The 27599-nt window shown below is 53.9% G+C and overlaps 1 protein-coding gene across 1 annotated transcript in view; it reads left to right on the top strand.

Moving 5' to 3' along the window:
• The window catches only part of KIAA0556 (KIAA0556 ortholog), a 170607-nt gene that overhangs the window by 125780 nt on the left and 17228 nt on the right, over positions 1-27599 (top strand). Inside the window, 5 exon segments of the mRNA XM_032842700.1 lie at positions 12465-13332; positions 19405-19826; positions 19828-20131; positions 20929-21134; positions 23439-23517. Coding sequence (XP_032698591.1) covers positions 12465-13332; positions 19405-19826; positions 19828-20131; positions 20929-21134; positions 23439-23517 — 1879 coding nt within the window.

Genomic DNA, 27599 nt, shown 5'->3' with positions numbered 1-27599 from the left:
CCAGGTCAAAGACGCGAGCATGACATCAGGGCCCCGTAATCCCAGGCACCAGGCCCCACGTCTCCCTACCATCAGCCCCCACCCCCTGCTGTGGCCACACACCCCCAAAGTGTCAGCTGCTGTGCCTCTCCACCACTCTGCCTGGGAGTTAACAGATCGGCCCCGGCCCCTCCCATCTGGCTCAGCTCCAGGTGCCTGCCTCTGCTGCAAATTCCCAGAAAACCAAACATTACTTTCTCTAGGAAGTCTGTCCTGACCCCTGACTCCAGTGCCACTTCTGGACTTCATGAATATGTTCCATCGCCCCTGTACCGGGATGGACATCTGCCTACCCCATACCACCATGGGCTCCTGGGAGCAGGGCCTGCATTGTCTCTGCCTCTGCTCATTCAAAGTGGTTATCAAATGAAGGAATGAGCCCATTGCCCGAGAAACCACCGGTAATTTATCTTATGCCTTTTGATAGCCAGATGAGACACAGAATTGGCATTTGCTGCATTTGCACAGGCTGGTACCCAAGGTCAGGGCAGAGCTGGGGATCAAGTTCAGGGAGTCCGGTCCTTCTCCCTCCTTCCCATCCCCCTGCATCCCATACTTCTTCCTGCGGATACTCCCCCTCCCAGCCCCTCCCCACTCTCCAGGGGTCCAGCTGTATGCTTAGGGGCTGTCCTTCAGGCCCTGGCAGGACCCCACCCCTGTGTAGCCACAGGCACTCTCTGCAGGTGGGGCCCTGCTTGCTCATTCCCGAGCTGGCTGGACACTTCCTGGCAGGTGGTCAGCGGCATCTTCTGGAAGGAGCAATGAAACAGTGCTCACTGCCCAAGCCCGTGCCCTGTACCTCTCAGCCCTGTCATTGAATATATATGTCTCTGGCCAAGAAAAGCGGATTTTATGTGCTGGATTACAAAGCAGATAAGCTTCATCCCTTATGGCCAGGCCCACCTTTCTTCTTGAACCTGCGCTCAGCCTTCCCTGTGCGCTAAGAATAAAAAAGAGGAGTAGGACATCAGGGGGTCGTTGGGGGTGCTTCGGGGAGCCTTGGCGGCCGGGCTCCGAGTCCTGAGGTATTTCTACACACGGAGCAGAGTGCGGAGGACTGCAGTCCCTGCCCAGGGCTGCCGCTTACGTAACACACACCCATCTGTTGCCAGAATTTACCGGGGGCAGAAAGCGCAAACAAACGCAGCGGCAGGTTGGTTTGATTTAATATTCTCCGGAGAATGCTATTACTGTGTGTTTTAGAGGAGATAGAAATGAGAGTTTATAGGAAATATAGCTCGGCCTGGTAGACACGGCTGGTTAATACAGTGTTTTGTGTATGGGACTCCAAGGGAGAAAAGTTAAACGGGGGGTGGGGAGCAATTCCGACCAAGGCTTATTTAGAACATAAGAAAAGAAGGTGCTAGAAAAAGGGAAGGCTCTTTTATCGCAAAATACGATGTTGCCCGTCCAAGTTCTCAGGCTAACTTCTCTGGGTTCCCTTCTCCCCACCGACCCCCCGTTAGGCGATGTGGTGACAGGGGCAGGGACTTCTGGGGAAGTGAGGACGAGGACTAGAATCCGGCTACCCAGACAAACAGAAGGCAGTGCGCAGACATCTGTACTCATCACAGCTGCCGTTTACCTGTGTCCACCAGGTGGCCGTGAGGCACCCTGTTAGGCACTCGGTCAACATCTGATGCGTGAACAAATAAGTCAACAAACGAATCATCCCAGTTAACCCCCAGGAATCCTGCAAGGTGGCATCACTCCCCACCTTGTCGGGGAAGAAGCTGGAGCTTAGAATAGTGAGCTCTTTGGGGGCAGAGAGACTGCGTCTTTTTTGTCAGCCCTGCTTGGAAGTGGCTGCCCGGAGTGCCGTCTTGAGAAGAATCTGGAACCTTCCTTCTGGTTCATAAAGAGAAGGGTGTTGTGGTGCATCAGTGATGTCTGCCTCGGGCTCAGGAGGAGGCTATGATCATAACGTCTGTCACATTTTTTTGGTACTCCTTGGATGGCGTGACTTGCCCAGCGAGTGACTTGCGAGGGACACAGCTGGCAGGAGAATGTGAGGGATGTCAGTTTTTCTCAGCACTTCCTCTGCCGAGCTACATCTGTTGGGAGGAAGGAGCCAGTCTCCCTACTAGAGTGTGTAGTAACCCATCCAAGAAGTGGGCTTTCGGCAGGTCCCCATGGTCTTATGTTTTCCTTCAGAACAAGTCTATCTTTGGTAAAAACAGGCACGTTATCACCATCTTCACCCATAACATAACCACGTAGATGCCACCTCTGGCCTGGTCACAACAGTGGGGGAGGCAGGACAGGCGCCAAGTGGTATCGTCCATATACAGAAATGCTGCTCATTAAATAGTTTATGAATGAATGAATGCATGGATGGATGGATGGATGGATGTTAGATTTCCCCAGCGTGTATCTCTGTGATACTCCATGATGGTCTAAGCCAACACTGTCCTGTAGAACTTTCTGTGATGATGCTACCGCAGGATGTCAGCTCCATCCAGTTCAGTAGCCATGAGCCACAGGTGCCATTGAGAACTTGCGGTGTGGCTGGTGCAATGGAGAAACTGCATTTTATTTTACTGATTTTTTTTTTCATCGAGTTGTAATTGAGATATAAGATTGTATTCTTAGACATTTTTGGTGCACGACCTAATGATTTGGCATATGTCTATATGGCAGAATCATTACCATAATAAGTTTCGTCAACCTCTGTCAGCGCACATAGTTACAGAACATTTTTTTCCTGATGATGAGAACTTTTAAGATCTCCTTTCTCAGGAACTTTCAAATATACAACATGATATTGTTGACTACAGTTACAATGCTGTACGGGACATCCCCAGGACTTATTTCTCCTATAACCGGAAGTTGGCGCCTTTCGAACGCCTCCCCCCATCGCACCCACCTACCACTTCCCACCTCTGGCAAGCCCCAATCTGTTCTCTGGATCCATGAATTCAGGTTTTTTCAAGTTTCACATGTAAGTGGGATCAAACAATATTTGTCTTTCCCTGTCTGACTTATTTCACTTAGCATAGGGTACTCAAGGTCCAGCCGTGTCTTTGCAGATGGCGAGATCTCCTTTTTGATGGCTGAGTAATAGTCTTCTGTGTGGATATACCACATCTTTTTAATCCGTTGGTCTGCTGGTGGCCACTTGGGTTGTCTCCGTGTTTTGGCTGTTGCAAATAGAATGCTGCAGCAAACACGGGCATGCAGATAACTTTTGGAGAGAGTGATTTCGTTTCGTAAAGACCAATTCCCAGATGCAGAATCGCTGGATCGCACAATAGTTCTCTCTTTCCTTTTTTGCAGAACCTCCATCCTGTTTTCTTTTTTTTTTTTTAAGATTTTATTTATTTATTTGACAGACAGAAATCACATGTAGGCAGAGAGGCAGGCAGAGAGAGGGGGGAAGCAGGCTCCCTGCTGAGCAGAGAGCCCGATGCGGGGCTCGATCCCAGGACCCTGAGATCATGACCCGAGCCGAAGGCAGAGGCCTCAACCCACTGAGCCACCCAGGCGCCCCTCCATCCTGTTTTCTAGAGTGGCTGCTCCACTTTATAGATGGCCCCGCCAATAGCGCCCACGGTCCCTTTTTGTCTACATTCTTGCCAACACTCCTGATGAGAAACTGCATCTCAACATGTCACTTAATGTTAACTTCAGCAACCATGTGGGGCTGGTGACTGTATTAGACACACGGCTCTTGGTGCTCACAGGGCCACGGTGGCCTAATAGAGGAGGCCCTGTCCACAGGGGAAGGGAAATAAACAAGGGCATAAATGAATAATGTTAATTTCAGGTAGTGCTAAGTGTTCTGAAGGTGAGACAGTAAGGCAATGGGAATGAGGCCTGGGGGGAAGGAGGTTGGGCTGCTTTGAGTGGTGGGAAGCCTCCCATCAGGGGAGAGGGGGCCAACAAGGTGTTCAGGATCCAAGGGGTAGTTTGGGATTCAGGACCAGACCGCTCCAGCAGGAATGAGAGCACAAATGCAGAACCAGGACGGAAGTGGAGGCATGTGCACTGTGTTGTGCAAACTATAGCAGGACGAGCAGTAGCAGGGCTGGGCAAGATGTCTGAGTAAGGGAGGGCTGCTCACCCACTATGCAGATGCCAGTCTAGATAAATTCCAGACCCCCTCGGGGGTGAGGTGTCCCGTCTCCTGCCTTCTGCCCACCTCAGCCAGTAGTGATTCAGTAACTGAACCTATTGATTTGAGTAGCAAAAGACAGAAAACCTAAAACTGACTTAAGCACAAAAGGGTGTTTCTCGGCTCATGTAATAGGAGGGTGTGGGGTGGCTGGCTTCAGGCACGGCAGGAGCCAGGAGCTCATGTGATGTCATCCAGGATCATGTGTCTCTGCTTTCCTCTGTGTTGGCTTCATCCTCAGGTTCTGGGCGGGGGGGCGTACCTAATGACATCAGACTCCTGATTTCAGCAGACTTTGCAGAAAGAGATTGTCCTCACGAAAGTCCCAGGTCTAGGACCCAGCAACCTGGAGTGAGGCTCATGTTATCCCTCTGAAGGGAAGTTGGGGGAAGGATGGATGCCCCATGGAAAACTGAAGTGCTTTCTCTGTGAGAAGGGAACATAGGAGAAATGATATCTAAACTAGGTATTTTTTTCTTTTTCTTGAAGAACACAGAAGTGACATGCTGTTGAACTAATTCATTAGCTCCCAGATCTAAACCTTCCCCCAAGCTTAACTTCTGAACCAAGCTTCCACCCTGGCCCCCAGACACTTGTCTTTGGCATTTCTGCCCAGCAAGGCACTGACCCTCCAACCTCACCCACCCAAGCCCAGGCAGGTCTGCCCCAGCCTGCAGCACGCATCTGGCTCCCACCTCTGCATCCTTCTCTCTTCCCTCTGCCCCTCGCTGCCAGTCATCCCTAAGTCCTGCTATTTCCATTGCCAAAATCTGTCTCCTTCGAGACCAGCCACTCCTTCCCCCCGCCTCCTGCCCACTGACCAACCCCCCTCCCCCCAGAGCAGAACGCATCCCATCTGCCTGCTTCCCTCCCTCATCTGCTCGGCCCCCTGTCTCATCAGCAGAGACTTATCGATCCCCCCACACTCAGCTGTTGTGCAGGGGCCTAGAATCAGACACGCTGTCTGCCCTTGCCAGCTCACACCCAGTCAGGGGAGGTCCAGGGAGATCAAAAGCAAACCACAGTTCACTGGGGCCGGTGCAGTAATGGGGGATGAGCTGGGGACAAGCTAGGGGGCCTCAGAGCCACAGAGGGCCTCCGGGGAGGGACACAGTCCTGGTAGCTCGTCCTGGTGCATCCTGGCAAGAAGTCCGTGACAGAGGCTATGCCTCCACCAACCAGAGGCAGCTCGCAGACACATTTCAGCCGGCTCGTGTGGCATTTGCAAAATTCTTTGAATTGCCAGCTTTTAAACATTGGGACATTTTGCGTTAAAATATGGATTTTTTACTTTACTGAGAGATGAAGATCTGGCAACACCAGGCCACATCCACAACCAGGAGCTCTGGGGGAGCCAAGTCACCACACCGCAGTCCCCACCAACCCCACTGGTCTCCCTGACACAGTGACACACTGTTATGCTGCATCGCCTTTCCAGTATATGTGCATGCATGTGGGTGGGGGGACCGCTCCCAGACCCCCACACTGGCCCCCTGGCTTTTCTATCCCTGTGCAACTTTTATCTCCCTCTGCTCCCCATAAAACTGTTCTCTTCGCTATGCCTTTGCTCCTGCTGTTTCCAGAATCCGGAATGCCTAGCCTGGCTCAGTACAGACCCTGCCTTTGGGGACATCGAGGTCCTTTTCTCTTTGCACCCAAGCCTCCTGCACACCCCTAGCCTGCCCCACGCCCTTCCAGGCACCAAGTCCCACGCTTCCTTAGGTGTTCCTCAGCTTCCTGAGCCTCCGATGCCCCAAACTGGTGCCCCCTGGCCAAAGCCATCCTGCGGGTGTGCCCCACTCAGCCCTTACAGTGCTGTCCAGCTTGGGGATCACTTGACAACATTTGAAACTTGGCTTTTGATGAACTGGCAACAATCTCAGTGTGGCATCCACTAGCTGGTGCTGAGTGGCCCCGGGCACCCTCTGGACTGGGGAGAGTGTGTTCTCCCACTCAGCACAGGCCCCGCACCCCCACCCCAGCACCACCACTGGTACTACAAGTGTCTGAGTTTGTGACCCGTTAATATACAGACTGTTATGAACTCCTTAAGATGAACGTTGCTTTCTTCTTTTGCATCCCACACAGGCCAAGGACCCCAAAAGCCCCCACCCCCCATGTGTTATGTATTCGATTGAACAAAATTGCAAGAATTGCTTTCTGGGGCCTCAGCCCAGATCTAGGGGAGTCCTGGCCTAGGGGCAGCGAGAGTATGTCTAGGACCCACCCTATGGGGCTTGGGATTCCTCCTCTGCCCGCTGCCAGCCTCTGCCTGGAACGGGGATTGCTCCAGCCTTAGCGGAGCGGGGAGTCTCCAGCCTACACTAGTCCCAAACATCCAGGCTTGGCCAGGACATATTGTCCAGACAGTGGACTGGGCACAAGACAGTGACGGTAGCTTACATTTCTAGAGCACTAGTCAAAGAGCTACGCATGTATCTGCTCATTTATTCCACCCCAGCAGTCCTCTGAGATGGGTATGGCATAATCAGCTCCATTCTACAGAGGGAGAAACTGAGGCACAGGACAGCAGAGCAGCTGACCAGTGGTCACATGACTACCAGGCCATCTGGGGCCCATCACACACTCCTGCCTTTCAGTAGAGACTGTGGTCACTGGAGAGCCTATCGAGGCAGTGGTCACTGCCCCTCAGCCCTGGCCCCGTGGTGCCAGATGGCCTGAATGTTCCAGAGAGGCCAGAAAGCTCTCAATGTTTAGAAATTGTCAACTGGTTTTGGAAATATGAATTGCTCCGGGAGCTAGCCCAGCCCAGATATAGCTGTAGGGCCACTAGTTAGTGACCCAATCTGTCACATTCCATCCGTGTCTATGGCCCTGCGTCTGTGATGTCGAGGCGGGGGGGGGGGCGTGGGGGACGGGGCCCAGAGTACTTGGCCGAGAGCCCAGCCAGTAGTAGGTGCTGGTCAAATCTCACCATCTTCTTCTGACTTTCTACATCACAAAAATGATTTTCATTGCCCTTCCTCCCCCAGGGATGTGTAAAAGGCCATTAAGGTCTCCTCCCCATAAAACATTCAAGTTCAGGTGCTCCAGGAAAGGAGCACGTTCAGTTCCCAGAGCCAGGCCTCAGGACAGATAGGAATTAGGACAGGACTGTTCCCTGTCCTTGAAGATCTTCCGTCCAGGCAGGGACAGGCTCTGAGAGCCCAGAGGAGGACCCTCGATCCCACCAGAGGAAGGGAGGAGGGGGAGGAAGGGAGGAGGGGAACACGGGGAGGGCCAGGGGATTTCTGGAGAGGTCAGAAGCCCGCACGGTGGGTCCTAGGCAGCAGCAGCTCAATCCCCAAAGCCCCCTACCCCCAATAAACCTACCATCTGGGAGAACCCCCTCCCAGTCAGCCCAAAGCCCCTGGATCAAGACAGAACCTGTAGAGTGTGGGATGCCTTTAGTAGGGCTTCCCCGAGTGCTGCCTATGCTGAAGGGAAGAGAGCTAGGTCATTCGGCATCCAGGCCAAGGAAGAAAGCGGCCTTGCAAAGTCGATTCAAGTACGTAGATTGAAATAATATTAATATTGTCGTATTACAAATGCATGACAGTCTCAACATAGTGAGTCCTCGTCAACTATAAAGAAGGACAGTGAAGTCGGGGTGTGAACAAGGAAGGACGCTCCCATTCACCGCAAGCTGAAGAAAGGGTGCATCCTCCACACCCAGGGCCCAAAGCCACCGCCTCCGGGTCTGAGGAGGGAGCCAGGATGGGGATAGGAGAGAGCGGGTCCACAGGGACTTAGTGAAAGCTAGAAATGGGGCTGGAGGTCCGCCTAGGGCAGGTGATTCTGCCCATGGCCAGGCCTTCCCAGGGTCTAGTTTGCCCCAAAGGGAGATGCCCGTCAGAGTGGCTCCCCACACACCAGCCACACAGCCCCCAGGAAGGCTCAGCCTCAATGTCTTCACTGCAAGATGGGCCCTCCCGCCCACCTTGCGGAGTTGCTCCAAGGCTGGGTGACATGATGCGGCCTTTTACTTTTTTTTTTAATACTTGGAATCCCCGATAATTTAAGCACCATCAGGTAGGGCCCAAGCCTTCCGGATCCCCACGACCCCCATCACGCCCTGAGGTTCCCCCTGCCGGGCCCCATGCCGCAGCCTGCATCCCTCCTTCTGCCCCCTCTCTGCCAGACTTCTTGGAGGGAGCTGGGCGGCGGACGGCTAGAGGTCAGGCGGTGCCCCAGGCTGTCCGTGGAATGTAGACAAACACACTTCGGGAGCCAGACATCTCATTAGGAGAGCCGGGGTGCCCACCTCCTGACGGCGCCGGACCGGAAGTCCTCCCCACCACCCCCATCACCTCTTGAAATGAGAGTGTTTCTGTCTCGCCAGATGTTTCCGTGATGGAAATCGTGCAGAACGAGTCATTGACGCTGCCCGCGCTGTCCTTCTCGAATAGCTGTTTCCTGATTAATTCACAGCACGCACCCGCTCTGCGCCTTCGCTAAGCAGAGAACACATCCATATAAACATGTAAAAGCGAGCTTTGAGAATCGACTTTTCTGACAGTCGGCAAATAGTAGCCTGCCATCCCACAATTGGATGATTGAAGCCGAGTTCCTGTGGTGTAGCACGGGCTTGATGCTTCTTGTTGGAAACTGCGACAGAAACCTCAGTGGCCGTAACTTGGCGAACTAGAAATTCAGTTAGAGCTTCCTCGCCCAGTGGAAGGAAGGCTAAGGATGGGGAATACGGAGAGGTGGACAACCCTGGGGTCTCAGAGCCCATATGTCAAACACAGGTCGGCAGCCAAAGCATTCATGCTCTTGTAGTTCCAAAGTAAGGGTTGAGGGCCATTCATGTGCTGGGCACCTGCTGGGCCCTTGGACGAGACTGGTAGGGCCTCCACTGTCTGGGGGCTGAGATTTGGGTGTGGGAGACAGGATCTAAGCTAAAAGCTCATCAGCAAGACCATTCCAGAGATGGGAGGGAAATTGAACGAGGCGATGGGAGAGAGAGGGGACTGGATGGGTTGGGGGCTCCAGATAGGGTCAGGAAGATCTCTCGGAAGACAAGAAGGAGCCAACCTTGCAGGTATCTGGGGCAGAACTCCCCAGCCCCGGTACAGGTCCCAGGGTGGCCAAGAGCTTTGCAGGATCATGGAGCAGCGACCAGACCGGTGTGTGGGGAGTCGGGGCAGGAGGGGGAATGTGACAGGAGCCCAGGTCAGAGAGGTCAGCAGGAGCCCAATCGTATGGGCCTCACTGGCCGCTGAAGGGAGCTGGAATTTATTCTCAGTGTCGTGGGAGATTGCTGGGTGGTTTTAAGCCAGGCGCTGCCATGAGCTGATATGTTTAAAAAAAAAAAAAAAAAGATTAGCTGCTGTGTAGACAATAAAGTGTGTTTGTGTGGGGCAGGAGCGCAGTGACAGTGCAGAGAGGAAGCGGAGGCCAGTTAGTACGCTCTGGTCATTGTCTCGGGGAAAGATGGGCACACCCCCACCCCTACCCCGGGGGCTGACAGGCAGCAGCGCATTCAGGGACAAGAGGTCAAAGATTCAGGAGGGGTTTTGGAAGTAGCCCCTGGGGCCTTCTGTCAGACGAGATTCGTTAAGTGAGAAAACCGGAGAAATCAAGGAGGACTCCAAGGTGGGGGCATCCAGTTTCAGAGTGGGACCATTTTTTAAGATGGGCAAAGACCAGGTTTGAGAAAAGTGGATCAAGAATTCTTTTGGGGATGGGGTGCCTGGGTGGCGCAGTTGGCTAAGCATCTAACCCTTGATTTTCACTCAGGTCATGATCTTAGGGTCCTGGGATCAAGGTCCGCATCTGGCTCCAAGCTCAGCAGGGAGTCTGCCAGAGATTCTCTCTCTCCTTCTCCCTCTGCCCCCGCCCTGCTCAAATGTTCTCTCTCTAAAATAAATAAGTCATTTTTTAAAAGATTTTATTTATTTGAGAGTGAGAGAGCACAAGCAAGGGGAGGGGCAGAGGGAGAGAAGCAGACTCCCGCTGAGCAGGGAGCCCGACATGAGGCTCGATCCCAGGACCCCAAGATCATGACCTGAGCCAAAGGCAGACGCTTAACCAACTGAGCCACCTAGGCATCCCTAAATAAATAAATCTTAAAAGAAAAAAGAAAGAATCCTGTTTGGGGCACATTAATGTTTAGACATCTGTTTGATATCGCAGAAGACAGGTCTCACTGTCACCGCTTGGTGGAGAGTTTGGTTGGAGATAAAAATAACCAAGAGTCGTCAACAGGAAGATGGTATTTAGGGCCTTGGACCTGGATGAGACCCCCCCCCCCCCCCAGTGAAGGGCGCGGGGAGATCCGGAGGCCTGGGGTTGAGCCCTGAGGCAGCCTGAAGCAGTGGAAAAGGAAGGCCCCTGGCATTGCAGCCGTGAGAGCCGGAGGCAGGAGGGAAACCAGGCAGGAGGGAAACCAGGCGAGCACAGGGCCCGGAAGCCCGGAAAGAAATCTGTAGAAGGCGGGTAACCTGCTGCACAGACACTACTGAGGCCCAAACCAGGACACTCTAGGGGGTGGAAAGTGGGCTTTATGAGTGATTACAGCAGGACAACAGGAGTAAACCCGAACTGTACCAGACTAACAAAGAAGCTTCTCCATGCCGGCAATTGGTGCCCTTGCCAAGAAGGGATCCACATAGAAGTGGGGGCAAAAGCCTCATGGAGACAAGGCCAAGAGACAAGGGCGGAGGAGCAGCCATGACAGTGACTTTAAGAGTTGAACAGACAAATCTGGGGGCGCCCCCACAACGGGCCCCTCCTCAGCAATGAGAAGGACTAAAACTCTTAATCACACAGCACGGTGAACCTCACTTCTGCCAAGTGAAAGAATTCAGGCCAAGAAGAGTACGCAGTGCAGGATTCCTTTTATATAAAAATTCTAGAAAATACAGAGTAATCTGTAGTGACGGAAAGTGGACACACCTGGGAGCGGCAGAAGCAGGGAGGGTGGGATTCCCAAGGGGTACCAGGAACCTCTGGGGGCGACAGATGTGCTCATTAGCCTGATTGTGGAGATGATACACTGTAGTGTATATGCACGTGTTAAAACTTACCACCCTGTACACTTGAAATACGCACGGTTTACTGTATGCAGTACAGAATCTATTTCTCCATCAAGCTGTTTTCAAAGAAAGAGTTTTGCTCTAAAGGGGAATGGAGAAACAGGTTAGTGGCGGGAGGAGGCTTGATGATATTTTAAGCACGAACAAGGAAACATTCAATGTCTGTGTAGGGGCACAAGGGTTTTGGGGAGGAGGGGATGGGAAGCCTAAGCCAGGGATCCTATCGTGAAGGTTATGGTAAGTATGTCATGGTGGGGATTTGGGAATGCATCCCATCGGCCTGAGGTTCTCTGCCTTCCATGTGCCAAAAACCATCCGGAGACCCTGTTACAAGTCCAGGGCCACACCACGTCCCCTCGGCCCCGCTCCCATCGCAGCTGAGGTGGGACAGTCCCTGGGCGTGCTCACAGGGCACCACCTCCAGGGCTTCCAGGTCTCTGCCCTTCGAAAGCCAGTAGGGCCCTTAGCTTGTGGGGTAGGGAGTCCATGCGTCCGGGGCAACCTTCAACAGTGCGGAAGTGGTCTGTGGATAAACACCCCGGCCTCCTGCTTTGGGAGGGACACTTCAGAGGTACGTTCTCTGGGTCCCTGCAAGTGCCCCAGAGGGATGGAGCCCCATTTGTATACCGCAGGGACCAGCTCAAAAACTGTTGGGGGGTTTTCTCCTGCCCTATCTTACTCTCCCTACTCCCTCTTGAGAACAGCTTCCAAATAAGCAACCTATACTCAACCCTTGCCTCAGGCTCTGCTTTCAGGGCACCCAACATAGGACACCCATGGAATCGGGGCTCTGCATTTCACGTGCACATCAGGCTTTCCCAACGGCAGAGGTCCCAGGAACCATGTATTAAAGAACAGGCAGTGAAGAACAAGAAGCCTTTCACAAAGGGGAGGGACCGGGCCAGCTCTCTTCTTGCAGAGAGTGAACTCTGGCAATGTGAAGTTGAGGTTGAAGGCAGCAAGAGACAGGAAGCAGGCAGACCAATTAGCAGGCTGTTACCAGTGTCCCAGCAGGGAGTAACGGTGCGAAGGCAGCAATCAGGCCGTGTGTGAGCATCCTTTGATTTATAGAGCACAGAAGGGTTCACACAGAAATGACACTAGCTTTATTTAACATCCCGGGCGCTACAGTTGTTGTTGCTTTTTTTTTTTTTTTTTTAAAGCTCGCGTTTCTAGCATCCCACATGTTTCTTTTTGATCCCCTCCTTCCAGACTTTGATACGTCAGCCTCATGCCATGCCGCTTCATTTTGTTCAATCTTGTGTTTTCAGGATCTTGACATCGGTGCCAAGAACGTGAAGCTTTACGTCAATAAATATCTCATCTTTGATGGCACATTAGACAAAGGAGGTGGAGAGGCCCCGGCTGACCAGAGCTTCCCGGTTGACGTGAAACAGGAGCAGGACGAGAGCAGGGAAAGGGCCCTGGGTGCCCCCTCGGGAGAAAGCGGAGAGGCCCGCAAGATGGCTGGCACAGATGGGGAGCTCTTGCCTCCAGCTGGAGCAGTAGCCGATGTGAAGCTTCCTTCCCAGGGAACGTTACTTGGTGGAAAAATGAATCCTCCCAACGGCGCGAAGAACAGCTTGTCCAAGTTAGACGATGGCGCGAGCTGCTCGGTAGCCCCAGCTTCGACGGGTGGTGCGCCAGGGGCTCCCCCACTCTGCCCGCCTGTGGAATGCCCTCCCCTTGACCCAGAGCTCTCTCTGGCCCAACAGCTGGAAAACCTCATGGGCAGAAAAGTCTCTGAGCCTCCAGCGAAAACCCCATCATGGTTGCAACCTTCTGCCACAGGGAAGGGCGGGAAGCAGGGAGGCAGGAAGTCAAAACCACTGTGGCTGAGTCCTGAGAAACCGCTGGACTGGGAAGGTGGAATTGGATCAGACACCACCACCAACCCTGTGGGGGAGGCTCCCAGAGAGGCCAAGGTCGGGGAGAAAGGCCCCAGGCGTGAGCCAGGGCGGCCAAACAGCTGGAATGTCCTCACTGGGGAGAAAGCCCAGAAGGTGACCCCCAAAGTCTGTGATGATTTTGACATCTTTAACCAGCCCGCCAGCAGGGAGCACCCTGCTAGTGGGAGGCGGGGCCCGAAGAAGGATACCCTCGTCAGCAGTCACAGCGATGGCCCGCCGACCGGCAGAGGTAAGTTCGAGAAGCCTTCAGACCTGGGGTGCCATTGTCCCTGAGTGCGGGCCTCTGATTGGCACGATACCATTTGGCTCCACAAACCTTTGTTTCATCTGTGAAGCTAGGGGGTTCTTCTCAACCAGTCACCACAAATTCGTGGTCTCAGGGGCCATGGAGGTGGCAGTGATGAGCCGAATGGGCAAGACATTCTGCATCTTAAATTTCTTGATTTGTCATTGCCACCAAGTTATTTCCCCTTTGCCCATTTTTCTCACCATGTGGCTTTTCCACTCTAGGCTTTGTTATTCCACCTCTGATGGAGACATCGGTCTCTAGTGACCTCACTGTATTCCTCACCATACCGTCAGAAACGTAACACGAGTGTGATGATAACCAGCCCTTGGCACTTGCCTGGGAATGGTAGTACTATAAGGAGTGGTGAGGTCTACGGCGCTGGAGAGGGCCAGCCCATCTAAAGCGGGCAGCTGCTACTCCACTCAAAATGTCTTCTGGCATTCAGCAATGCCAGGCCGATGTGCCAGGTCTCCCTTCTCCTTTTGTAAAGAGAAATCAGAAGTGCGCAATGTTATTCTTCAGTGTTGGCGACAGATTGTGATTATTTTTAAACCACTATGTAGGTCAAAAAAAAAAAAAATCTGCTGGGAGGACTCACCTGGTGTGTGAACTTTGCGGTAGATTCTATCTGAGGAATCTGAAAGGCTGGGTTTCTAAATATTTGCACTCGGATTTGGCTCCCGGGAGAGTGTCAGACCGTTTGAATCCAGCCTCTGCTACTTCTAGGCTGGGACTTGCAGAGCGGGGCATAGCACATCCACTTTCTGAGCCTCGGTGCACTCATCGGTATAATGGGAATGAACCGCCTCCCGGCCCCTCAGTGTTGCGAGGAATGAATGAGGGGATGGCGTCACATAGCAACTGGAGGCTGGTGTGTGGGAAGTGCCCCGAGAGCCCCAGATCCCAGGTCCTCTGAATGGAGCTCCGCCCCACCCCGCACTGCGCAAGCGCAAACCACCTAGGCCTGTGTCCTGGTTCCCCATCACCCACCCACACAATGGCGAGTTCTGAAATCCCTCCGAGGCTCGGTTCCCTGATCTGTGACGTGACGCCAGCCACACCCATCTCCTGGGAGGGCAGAAGGAGAGTCTACATGGGCAGCGTTTGGCACAGTGCCAGCCGCAGGTGTTAACTGCCCTTGATCGTCGTCCCTCCCCCCACTCCCTGATTCTGCCTCTTGGTGTATTTGTGAAACCATTGTATCTGTTCCCTAGTGAATCCGGTCAGCATCTAGTCTGTTAGCGTCCAGAAGACAGACCTCTATGGTCTGCACTCAGCCAGAGTCTACGCTTAGACATGCAGAGACCCCCAAAGTCCCGTAGGGCACGTCCCTCAGACTCAGGGCGCCTTTCCACGTAAACAGTGGGCTCCCTTCCAGGCAGAGCTTCGCGCACCCCCTCCCCCGCCCCTCTGCCTCCAGGCTCCCCAGCCTTACACATTTCTGCTGCCCATCCCCACTCACCGTGAGACCGGTGTCAGAGAAGAGAGCAGAGCAGAAAAACTGAGAAGCTCTTTGAGGGCAGAGACTATGTCTCATCTGTATCGGGGTCCCCTGGACCCAGGTGCCCGGCAGGTGGGTCCTCTGCAGCGTGGGAGGGGTGTTGTAAAGAAGGAACTTCGGTGGCTGGATGCGTGGCACGTTTGTGTTAAGCTCCGCTTTCACCCAGGCACGTTACTCAAAATGATTTCATCCTCATGCCAGCCCCATTTGACGATAAAGAAAACGTGAGGCTTAAGTAACTTTCCTCACATCCCGTGGCCAGAAAGGGTTAGAGCAGGATCTGAACCCAGGCCATCTTGCTCCAGCATCCACACCTTGAACCCAATGACACCCCATTTCCGCAGCCACCCCACCGGGGAGAGCCAGGCAAGCTGGAGCCTTCCTGGTAAACAGACCCGCAGAACCTCTGGGACCTTCGAGGTGATGGGTGTTATTCTAACTTGTCCACATTCAGAAGATTTGGTCTCATTTTAATTTCTTTCCAGGCATTTCGCCGCTTGGCTTAATGACACATTGAGAACCGAGCCCTGGAGATTTAATGCTTGTTAAGCCAGTCATGCTAAAAAGGAAAGTTGCTTAGAAATTTTAAATTACCCATTACATAGAGCCAAATCCCACAGCCGTGCCCTTCAGGAAAGCCGCCGGCCGAGCCCTCCAACGATGCTTGTAGAATGAGTGACTGCCTGAGTTCTTCCCTGGGGCCAGAGTCCTGTTGTCACCAAATGATAGAGCCCAGAAATCCTTTTGTCCAACAAAGCATCTCATTGTAATGTCATCTGCATTTTGGAAGTGTCTGCATCAGGGGTCCGTTGGCTAGAGGTGAATAAAATTGGACCTGCCCCATTCGAGTGTAGGACCTCCAGAGACCGGAGGTGTGGCTGCCCATCGCCCAAAATTGGAAGGGAGAAGCAGAAAGCTAGTGGGCTCCCAGGAGACTTCTCCCAGCCCACTCCCCAGGGCCGCTGGGCTCTGCCTCTGCCTCCTTCCCGCACTCTTCTTCATGAGATCAGCTTTCTCTGCTCTGTGCGCAGGGCAGGAGATGCCCTGTAGCCCAAGAGTGACCTTTCCCCCCAATGGCTCTCGCTCCCAAAGTCTCAGGGAAGACGCTGATTGGCCAAGGTGGTTTAGGTGTCTGCCCCCTGTCCAATTGGCCGCGGCTGGAGGCCTGTTCACGTTGAACACACATAGCTCTGTTGTGTCTCCCTACCTTCATTCTCATATCCCGTTTCAGGAACGATTAGCATATACCTCTCGGTGGTGCCGTTGATTTTTACAAGTTCGAGTTTTGAACTTTGTAGTTCCTGTTTACCTCCACCAAGGGGTAGTTTTAAGGCTTCAATCCTGTCATCTTATACTGGCGGCTCCCCCTCCCCCAGACTGTGTTGACTGCAGATTAAAGGAGTGGCTTTCTGATGTCCATTCCAAGCGTTCCAAGTGGGCAGGAATGTTGACACAGACAAGACAAAGCTTGGATCGCTGCAGCCCCCCCCCCTCCCCGACTCCTGGGGACTGGCGAGTGCTGTGCTCTGCTGCAGACAGAGGGAAGCGTGGACCCCCAGCCTGCTCTCACATCCAAGAGGTCCAGGAGAAAGCCTGCACCTCTCTGCTTTCAAAACCCCACATATACATCTCGGGGAGAATAAATCAGAAAGCAGGCACAGAGTGAGAACAGAGTCCCGCCCACCCAGACCGAGACACACAGGCTGAGTCCCTGACAGACGACGTCTGTTCACTCTCCTCCGCTCACTTACAGACCAACCCAGGCCGTTCATTTCAGTCGATGCGAATCAGATACCAATAAACTGATGTCATGACGATCCATATGGAAGTTCCTTCTGCCAGATGTTAAAACCTCACACCTGGAGAAAAGGAACTCCTGGGGTCTTTTTTAATGGCAGATGAGAAGGAGGGTGGGGGGGGGGAGAAGACAGGTGCACCAGAGCTGACAGGTGGAGAGGGGGAGTCCCTCCGCTCCTGGGCCTCAGTCCAGGCACTGTGTAATGGTGATGCCAGCCGTCCATCGCTGGGCTGGCAAACTTGGACTAAGCACGTCTGTGCCACACGTTCTATGCCAGGCGCTGGGACACAGCAGGGAATGGCACAAAGAAGTCCTCCCCGAGGAGGATGGGGCCAAGAAGGGCCAGCACTCGGAGATCCAGGAGAAGAGCATAACTGGCAGAGGGCACAGCAAGGCTAGGCAGGAAAGAGACTCGTGTCCATGGAACAGAAAGGCCCACACAGTGGAGCTGATCATTAGGGAGAAGGTGTGAGGGGAGGTTAGAGAAGCCAGAAGGACCACACTGAGGGCCAGGTTGGGGGAGTTTGTGGCGAGGAACTAGATGTTCTTCATTCCCAGCTAATGGAGAGGAAGCCAGTTGGAGGAGTTGGTGACCAATTCCCTTTCAGGCACACAGTGGATCTGTCTGCACCTTCGGGGGGGGGGGCTTTGGAACTGGAACGTGGTGGCTAGGAGAGAGAAGCCAGAACTTGACCTAGAAATTGGAGCAGTGCCTGCCTGGCAACCAGGAGCTGGCAGGGTGAGGTCAAAGAGGGAGGGTAGTACTGAGAGAGGACCAGATGGGGTCAGGCAGAAGCTCAGGATAGGGCTCCGGCATGGGGAGGCAGGCAGCAGCAGCCATGGAGAGAGCCCAGAAGTGCAAACACTCCTGAGCCGGCAGACAAGAGACTGTCTAGTGGAAGAGCTTTGCCTGAGATGTCAAGCATGAGGACTGACTTGCCGAAAGTCAGCTCAGTGAAGGGTTGTGGGAACTACAGGACTCTTAGGAAGACAAGGGATGGAAAGCCGCCAGGGGTTTGACTTCAGGCATGGCTGCAACCAGGGGCTCAAATGATGTCATCAGGACTCTCTCTCTCTCCATCTCTTGGCCCACATTCCCTGTGTTGGCTTCATTGTCAGGCAGGCTCCCCGCAAAGTATAGCAAATCGACCACCTGCACTGCTCACCCACGTCCAACATCCTGCCACCTGGAGGCGCCAATCTAAACAGAGCCCCTCCTCTGTAATTCCTTTCCCAGCCTGGAAGGATGCTGTCAGCACTTGCTTAATCTGGATGGTGGTGGTGGGGGGGTGTGATCCTCAAAAGAAGATCAGGAGAAGGGCAGGTGGGGCTTGGGTGGGCCAAACCAGTAACTCCACAACAGGGCCCCAGGTTGCAGGTGTTGAGGGAGGGTGGAAGCGAGGAGGGCACGGGGGCTGCAGCCAAGGGAGGGAGGAAATCGGGTGCAGCTAGAGGAAACCACAAGATCAGGCCCAGCTTCCTTTTTTCTTTCTGGTAGGAGAGATTTATGCTTGTCTGTAGGTGGAGAGAGGGCAAGGTGCCAGTGGGGAAGGGGTGATGGAGGGTTCTGGAGAGAGAGGGTAATTGATGGAGCCAGGTCCCCCAGGAGACAGGCGGAAAATGGAGTGTGGGGCACAGTCCAATATGAAAGGAGGAAAAACAGAACGTCAGTGTCATCAGCTGCTGTTTTTCCAGAATGACACCCTCACGTGGCAGTTAGCCATGGCATGGCTGTAATGACAGGCCGCTGTGGGGGCGCCCGCTGGGGCTTTGCTGTTCTACAAGGAGGAGACTGTGGCCTTTAGAGCCACCCTCTGAGGGCCAGGCCTGCACTCTCCACGTGCTGGGGACGCAGGCTTCCGTTCTCGAAGCCAGCCTAGCCACACATAGGGGTACACTCTGACCTGTGTCGTCGGTGTCCCTTATAGCACTTTCGCCTGATTATAAAATAATACATCTGGAGAACTTAGAAGATCAGGGGACCAAGAAGAAGCTAGACGTCTTTTCTCTCCACTACCCAGAGAGGAGCATATTAACATGTCGGCGTGCACAGCCTTGGGCCAGGGTCTGTCGCAGCCCAGAGAGCACGTAGCGGGCTTTTTTCCCATCCAACGTTTTCACAAGCGTTCCACCTGCCATTAGACAGCCTTTGAAAACCCCGTCCGAGTCACATGATGCGACAGCCTCCGAGCCACCCTGCTGGTTGCTGACTCAGGCATCGCCCCCTCCACCCCTCCTCCACCCCCACCCGTCCTGTGAGTCTCTGACGTGCAGAATGGCTTCCTGCAAAGGTCCTCAGACAACAAAAAGGTCTGCCCTTGGCTTGCATGGGCCTGGCGGGGTCTCCCTCTCAGAAAATCCAAGGTATATTGAAAACTGCTTTGCTTTTGGCAAAACAACCAGATTCTAGACTTGGGTAGCCATAATGGGTTTTGTTTGTTTTTTTTTTTTTACCAACCTGAATGTTGGCATGTGACAGGTGGCCCCAAGGGTCCCCAGGGCAGACGATTAACATCCTGGTCCCACCTGTCCAAGGCTCATTGGGCCTCCAGGCATTGTGAGAGAACCAAGAGCAACCACCCTGATTTCTAGAATGTCCCCCTTAGGGCGACCCTCACCTAGCCGAGAGCCCCCCCAGTTGGGACCATCCATAAAGGTTCCCTGCTTGCACACAGGCCACTAATGGGGCTTCACCTGTCCTGTGTTCTTCCAGAAGACACCTGGTCCACCAAGACGCCACCATGGTCCCGGTGGTGCAGCGAGCAGGAGCATTTGCTGCACGAGTCCTGGGACTCCCTCAGTGCCTTTGACCGCTCCCACCGCGGACGCATCTCCAACATGGAACTGCAGGGGGACATCCTGGACGAGTTTCTGCGGCAGCAGAAGGACAGCCGCCACGGTGACCAGCTGCCCCCGGGGAAGGAGGAGAAGCTGGAGCCAAGGAGAGGGCCGGACGACAGCTCCGCAGAGACGGACGATGGCAGTGACTTCGAAATCCCCGTCTTGCCTTACGGAAGGCGCCTGGTCATTGAAATCAAGTCGACGTGGGGGGACAGGCATTATGTCGGCCTTAACGGAATAGAAATATTCAGTTCCGAGGGGGAGCCAGTGCAGATCGCAAACATTCGTGCGGACCCCCCCCGACATCAATGTTTTACCAGCTTACGGGAAAGACCCCCGCGTGGTCACCAACCTCATCGACGGGGTGAACAGAACCCAGGATGACATGCACGTCTGGCTGGCCCCTTTCACCCTGGGCAAGCCCCACTCCATCTCCATAGACTTCGTGCATCCTTGCCAAGTCGCCCTGATCCGGATTTGGAACTACAATAAATCTCGGATACATTCCTTCCGTGGCGTGAAGGACATCACCATGCTGTTAGACGCGCAGTGCATCTTTAAAGGAGAAATCGCCAAGGCCTCAGGGACCCTGACGGGAGGTAGAGTATGTCCGTAAGAATGTTCTGGAAGCCCCTACCTGCTACCCGCTGAGGCTCTGAGGAGAAACTAGCCAGTGACAGATGGGTCTCTCCTCTTCCTGGGCCTGGCTCACTCCTCGCTTTTTGCAGCGTTGGGGGTACACGAGCTGACCTCATTTACACCCCTCCCCTGGGCACCGGCCTTACTCAGCTTCCCTAGCTCCTGAATCGAAGAAGGGGGAATTCTTCTGCAGTGAGTTCTTGAGGGGCTGCTCCCAGGAGAGCCTGTGGTGCATGGAGGGAGACGGGATAGGAACTGGGAGACGCCAGGCAAGGATAGTAGTTGGGGGAGGCTAAGTCTCACCCTGATCCCAAAGGGAGCTCTGGAGCATAAGTTGCAGGATCTGTCCTGCCTTAAGCCAGAGCAGCAGGGCTCCCCGGGTTGGGGGTGTAACTCCCACGCCCTTCCAGGCAAGCCTCCAGCCCCCAAAAAGGAATCAGCAGGCACCTGGGTGGGGCCCCAACAGCATCTGCTAAGTCGCCTCCCCCACACCTAAGAAGCATCTCTCATTTCCCAACGGATCACAGTGATGCTCGTTACGTTAGATCCGTTCATTAGGTCTAAGTGGTTCCTCGGGCATGTGAATTTCACTTGCAAGTGTGTGATTAATAACAAGGAAGTCTTCCTAACACAAATCAGGAGCTGTCTGGTGGGTGGGGATTACAGCACAGAGATTGATGGGTCTGGGTTCCTGCTGTCCAGACCACTGGGATTTGGGGCCAGGTGACTCTTCTTGTGTCCGTGGTATCCCATCCAGCACCAGAGCACTTTGGAGACACCATCTTATTCACAACCGATGAGGACATTCTGGAGGCCATATTCTGCTCAGATGAGACATTTGACGTGGACCCGGAGAGCCCCTACAGCCTGCAGAGCGAGGAGACGCCCAGGAGACCGAGTACTGCTGGCAGCGAGGGAGAAGACAGGCCCTACACCCAGGCCGGCCCGTGGGCTGAGGACCGGGTAGGACTGGCAGGGAGGGGAGCCCACCCCCAGAGAGATTTCTCCTCCTGACTCCGCGTGCAGCAGGAGGAATGAAGATGGATAGCCTTTAAGCTGTTGGTGCTACTGTTTTGACATTTCCCATTTTTCTACTTCATTTTTTGGTCCTCTATGTCATATTTCATTCTCTAATTATGTTTTATTTTTTTATTTTTTTTTTAAAGCAAAGTGAAGAAAGTATTCAAATTTTAATCAAAGCTAGGAGAAATCAGTTCTGCGTCGTCTCTGTAATTTAGAGGTTGGTAGTCTCAGGGGAATTTTTGCTTTGGGTTGTGTTTTGATCACTCGCTGTTGTTTTTGATGGAGAGGACTAGAAACGCTTTGAATAGGCAGGCTTAGAATTAAAATAATGATCATCTCAGCCCTGGTTTCCCGTACACGTGTGGTGATCCAGGGGTGGAGCTCCATGTTGTCTCGTGTGAACTACCCTTGCAGGTAGAGACCATCAGTATCCCCATTTAGGAAACCAAGGCTCAGACAGGTTAAGTGACTTGCCCAAGGACACACAGCGCTCCCGCTGTGTGTAACCAGGCTAGAACTTGCATGCATGACTCTGAAGTATGTGTTTTTAACTTGATAAAGCAATTTTTTAAAAAATATTTATTTGGGAGAGAGAGTGAGAGAGAACGAGATGGGAGAAGGTCAGAGAGAGAAGCAGACTCCCTGCGGAGCTGGGAGCCTGATGCGGGACCCTGGGGTCATGACCTGAGCTGAAGGCAGTTGTTTAACCAACTGAACCACCCAGGCGCCCAATAAAGCAATTTTTTAAGAAATAAAAGACGACCCTTAGGAAAAGGACCCATCCAAGAGAAGGATCAGGAATCTGGGGACCCAGGGCCCTCATGGATGTCCTTGAGGCCCTAAGGAGAAAGAGGAGATGGTTACAGAGGGTGGGGGAGGGGAGTGGGGACAGCTGGAAACCGAAGGACAGAAGGCAAGGCCTGGCAAAGTCATGAGGCTGTTGGGGTGCAGGTCCCCCGGTGTTCACTGAGGGGTGAGAGCCCATAGGGGCCAGGCAGGGTATTGTACAAGACTGAGGGGTTACTGAGCTCCCTGCTTCTCAGGACACACAGGAGTTGCTAGTTCATGTTGATAGTTGTCCTGATTTTTCTTGAGAAAAGCCAGAAATCTGGGTTTTTGTGGGAAATGTCCCAATAAAAAACTGTTGGCAACTAAGCGGGAAAGCTCTCAAACCTCCTGTGAGCCCCAGCACGTCTGTGGTCTGGATTGGATCCATGGGTGTCCAGTCGGGAGCTGACCTTGAAGCCTTTCATGTGCCCAGCCCTTTCCAAATGCTTCTAATGATCTCTGAGCGCATCCAGCGTGTGAGGGACAGGGAGGAATCCTTCATTCTGTCTCTGAGACAGGGAACCCATGTTCTCTGGGAGGCCAGTGGCTCACCCCGAGGAAGTGACAGGCCTGGACCTACATCCCACCTGTCTGGGTACGCAGCTCAGTGCACCCACCAGGGAGAGATCCCGAAGGCTCTGGGAGAAGGCACGGGGGTGCCAGGCAGTGGCCTCTCCCTGGTGACCCGAGGTTGCTCTGCATTGTGGATCCTCCTGGCAGGCCACCTTCCTCACCCTTCTCCCCACAGCCAGGCAAGGAAGGGCCTCAGGGGCCGGGCTGAGGGCACTGTTGTTCCTGGGACCGAAACACCATCTCCACCAAAACTCTTACATCCGGGCAACCGCCTTCCTTTCCTTTCGCTTCTTAGCTTCCTCCTCTGTGACATAGTAAAGGCCCTTTTGTCCCCGCTTACAGTGTAGAGGTCTAATGAGCCAAATGTCTACAGTGCAGTGTGCCTGCCCATGCTGACTGCCTCTGGATCGGGGCTGCGTCATCCTGGCTTCCACACCAGTTGGGTTGAGAACCACTCTCTGTGGTTGTATTTTTCCCCCTCCCTTCCTTACCTCCATCCCTCCCCTGACCCTTCTCCTTCCCTCCTTCTTCCAGCTCCCTAGGTACGCATCTGTTGGGTCCTTCCCTGTTCCAGAAAATCTGATCACCTTAGCTGGTGGTGTCAGACTCCTCCCCTAACCGTAAGAGTGGCTGGCGGGGACTCAGATGAGAAAGGGGGGTTTCTGGGTCTGCCCGTATTACCCATCCTGGAGTTTCCACAGTGGCAGACAATGCAAGAAAAGACACAACGGGTTACTTGGGGCTCGGAGTGCATAACAGCATTGGGGAGAATGGCCAACCAGCTGTTCAGGTATCACTAAAATCACCTCCTTTCCCTCTGCTCCTCCCCCAACCCGCACACAGGTCCTGGAGCTCGAGCTGCCATCCCTTCCGCCTGCCCCCGAAGTAACCACACCAGAGCCAGGCATCTACCATGGGATCTGTGAGTATCCTTTCTGGGGACAGTGTCCAGGGGCAGGAGGACCATCAGGGGCCAGGGAGAGTCATGGCCCACTTGGGGCAGGGATTCCCTTGGACAGTTGGGCAGGTTGTACATTGTACAGAGATGCCAAGCCGTGGGAGGAGTGGGGGCTGACACAGCCCTGACTGGGTTCACTGGCCCCGCCAGGTCCATATCGCTTCGGAGGAGGGCTGCCTCTCTGCAGTAGGCCTTTCCAGAAGGGCACTCAAACTCAGGCACATGCGCAAGGAAAATAGGCCTCTTCCCTGTTCCAGGTGGGGCGGGGGTGGCAGGAAGCCTCGCCCAGGGTGCTGGGTCTTCTGAGAAGACAGAAATCTGGATATTTATGTGAAACCTCCAAATTTTTAAGTGTTGGTGACTAATTTTGTAATATTTTAAAACACCCTATGAGCCAAACAAAACACGTATGTTCAGCCAGCCCGCTGCCAGTTTGTGGCCTCTGAGCAAACTCCATCTGGGCTTCACTGATTCCATTCCCTCTTCTTTTCCCTGCTGACCCTTCCAGCCAGGTCCTCCCTCCCTCCGTGCACCGGCCCACCAGCACCTGCACTGTGTCCTGGGGCATCTTCGGGTCCAAGGTCCTGGCTCACTGATCTCCCTCCCCTCCTTGTTAAGGAGACTCTGTCAACCCTCTGTTTGCTGTCACACCAGCTGGAGTCCCCTGGGGCGTGCTCTTGAGGGAGGGTGGCAAGTGGGCTGGGCAGAGGGGGGGATTGGGCCTCGTGCAGTCCCCTCAAGGCCTCTGCCAGCTCTGGAGCTGCAAAGACCCCTTGGAGAGGTCTTGAGTGAGGGGCCCAGGCCTTTCTACGCCTGTATCTACATGTCTCGGGATGTGGGCTGTGCCTAGGAGGGGCAAGGCCAAGGGCAGTGCACCCTGTGAGCCCTCAGCCCTCAGCACTCTGCTCCGCTGGAGGAATGAGTCCTTCGGTTCTGGAGAGGGGGGCGTGGGACCCGGGCAGTGCCCACAGCATCCTTCACACCCCCTCTGGAGGCCTCGCTATCACCTACCTCCTCCTCAGGAAGCCCACCCATGTAGGAAGGACCATCTCTCCCTCCCTCACTGCACGAAGACAGTTTCCCTCTTAGAAGAGGGAAGATGCCTTACTTTGAAGCCTCCCAGCTCCTTACATTCCAGAACACTCACTTTCTCTCAATGAGTCCGAGACTGTCGCAGAATTGCTAGAACTAGCCTTGAGCAGGCAAGAGCCCAGTTTGGGGCTTGGTTTCATCTCCCACATACTGAGGCTTCCCCTACCTTATCTCCCCGACCACTCAGTTCTTATTCCGTCCAGTGGTGCAAATGATGTCATCAGGCCTTGGGGTCTCCCTCCCACCCTCTGCCCTGTGTCACTCTCTCTCTCACCTTTCCTCCCGTTGGGACCCCATCCACTCAAGAACTTCTGTTCCCACAGAGGCCAACAGTGGGTCGGGAATCAGGTCTCCCGGTCCTGGCTTGGATCACATGCCCATCCATAAACCAATCACCGTGACTCCCCACGGCGGGGTGGGGGCAGAGGTGAGATGCTGAACACGGATTGGCCAGGCCTGGGTCAGAGCCCATCACCAGAGTCCCAGGCGAGGGGTCAGCGCCCCCCGCTACCCCTGTCATGCTCTTGCTGGGGGTGTGAGTGCCCCAGCCAGGGAGGAAAGGGAGGAAGGAAGGTTGGCCCGGAAGCAGCCACTGTCCCCTTCATCTGATGATTTCCCCAAAGATGCTGTCTGTAAATGTCCTTCCTGCTGAACCGGCTTCTGACCTTTCTCAGCAATGTATTCCAATCCCTTCGGGAGTGTTGGCCAGGAGCAGAGCTCATAGCCCTTTTGGCTGTAAGGAACCCGCGGTGTCTCTGCTTCTCTACTCAGTATTAAGAAGAACCTCCTGACGGAGCATCTCTCCACTTTTGGAGGCATGTGATTTCCGAATCGCTCTTCTCTGAAACTTTTTGTTCCCCTGCCCTCCCCCCCGCAATGTCTCTAAATTCCTAAACCCACTTCACCAGCCTGTGCAAATGGAGAGCACTTTGATAACGTGACCCGGGGGGAATGCGCCGGGGTTGGTAAATATGGCCAATCCTATTAATGTTTTGAAAGGGGATATATGACTTGCTAATTTGCAGATGACACTAATTTTGGGCGTTTTGCAAATATCAGCAGTGATGAATAGGAAAGTAGCTGAGAGAGTTGAAACGTGGGAGAGAAATAACAAAATTAATTTCCATTTATATAAATACTAATTGATACACCAGAGGAAAATGAATATGGAACGTGAATATTAGCTCAAACAGGAGAGCGGGTGCTTTTGGAGCAACCCCAAATTAGATGTCCTTGCGGCTCGGTGTGCCAGGCCAGCAAAGGGGCGGCTGGGGAGGGGCTAGTGGGGGGGGTGGGGGTGCTCCTGTTTTCCCCCTGGAGGAGGTGACATTTCTCCCTCCCAGCGATCCCCTCATCCAAATCCACTCCCTCCTCCAACTCCGTGCACTCTGCCTCTTGGGATCGGTACCCACAGCCACTTTGTCTCCTGTGTCAAAAACGTCGTCTCTTTCTCTCACTTCTGTACAAGCCACTGAGTATCCTGGCGGTACCGTCTTCAAAACAGGTCCTGCATCTGGCCACTTCCCTCCGTTTTCAGAAGGTCCACGCCTTGTCCAGCGTACCTTGTATCACAACAGCCTCCTCCCTGGTCTCCCCGGAGAGCCCAACCCCCAACCCAAGTGAGGGGATCGAGTCAGCCCCTTTCTTCAAAGTCTAACCCTCCAGAGGCTCCCCACCACGGAGAGAAGAAAATCCAGACTTCATGGCATGATCTAGGCTGTACCCAGCCCTTCCGACCTCATTTTCCTCCACTGCCGTCCCTTGGTCACTCAGTTATTTGTTCCCATCCCAGAGCCTGTGCCCTTGCCGTCCTCTCAGCCTGGAATGTTCTTCCAGGAATACTGAGGAATGGCAGCCTCCTACTCATCACTTGGGTCTCAGCTCCCATGCTACCCCCTCAGAGAGGCCCTCCCTGACCACCCCAGCTACTCCCCTCAGTCACTCCCTACCCATGCCTTCTTGTCTTCATGGCATTCGTTACTCTCTGGAACTATCCTTTGTCTATTATGGGCCAACTGTCTTCTCAGTATATCTCCCAGAGATATTCTGCTCTGTGTTGACCCCGGGATCTCCGGGTCCAAGGACAGGGCTTTGTACATAATAGATGATCAATAAATATTTGCTTACTGTTAACTATGAATTTGGTGAAACTCCATGATCTTACTTTGATTCATTTACCCGTGCTCATCTACTGAATACCTACTGTTTGATCCGTCATTGATTTAAAAAGAAAAAAAAAACTTATTGACCATCTATTTTCCAGTTACTGTTCTCGGCTCTGAGGGCTACAGCGGCGCGCGGAGGCAACAGAGCTCCTTCCCTCAAGGAGCTTCCATCTTAGTGGAAAAGACAAGAAAACACGGAGGCAAAGGAATGGAGAATACATTGTGGGGTAGTGACAAGGGGGTGATGAAAACTAAAGCGGGGGGGGTGCCATTTGAGCGGAGCGGTCAGGGAAGGCCTCTCTGAGGAGGTGACGTTTGCATGCAGGCTCGGGATGGAAAGGAGTGTATCGATTAGCTTCTGCCGCAGACCAAACCAACCCAAACCTGAGCGGCTTCAGCCCGCCGCCGTTTAATCCACGATGGGCTCATAATTCACTGGCTTGACTGGGCCCCTCCTGGGCCTGTGCACGGATCTGGTCTGCTGGCATCTCCATCTGGGCTAGCGACTGAATAACCTCAGGTGTCTTCTCTCCCGTGTCCAATGGTCGGGAGGCTATTGGCTGAGGTGGTGGGGAGACCAGGCACGCCTGGCTCCTTCATGCGGTGGGACCCCCAAGTGTGGCGAGGTGCACCTGCACGCTTTCCATCCTCTGCCCTCGCCACCTCTGCTGCTCTCCCATTGGCCAAAGCATGTCACGTGGCCCAGACTGAGGGCGTCTTCTCGGTGGCCTCAGTGAGGGCGTGGACATACGGACTCCGCTTCTGGATGGGAGAAGTGGCAGTCACGTT

The sequence above is a fragment of the Lontra canadensis genome, unplaced genomic scaffold (assembly GCF_010015895.1).
Source record: "Lontra canadensis isolate GAN:19392208 unplaced genomic scaffold, GSC_riverotter_1.0 scaffold132, whole genome shotgun sequence".
NCBI lineage: Eukaryota > Metazoa > Chordata > Mammalia > Carnivora > Mustelidae > Lontra > Lontra canadensis.
Note: the sequence above shows the minus strand (reverse complement) of the source record. Positions and strands in the feature narration are given on the sequence as shown.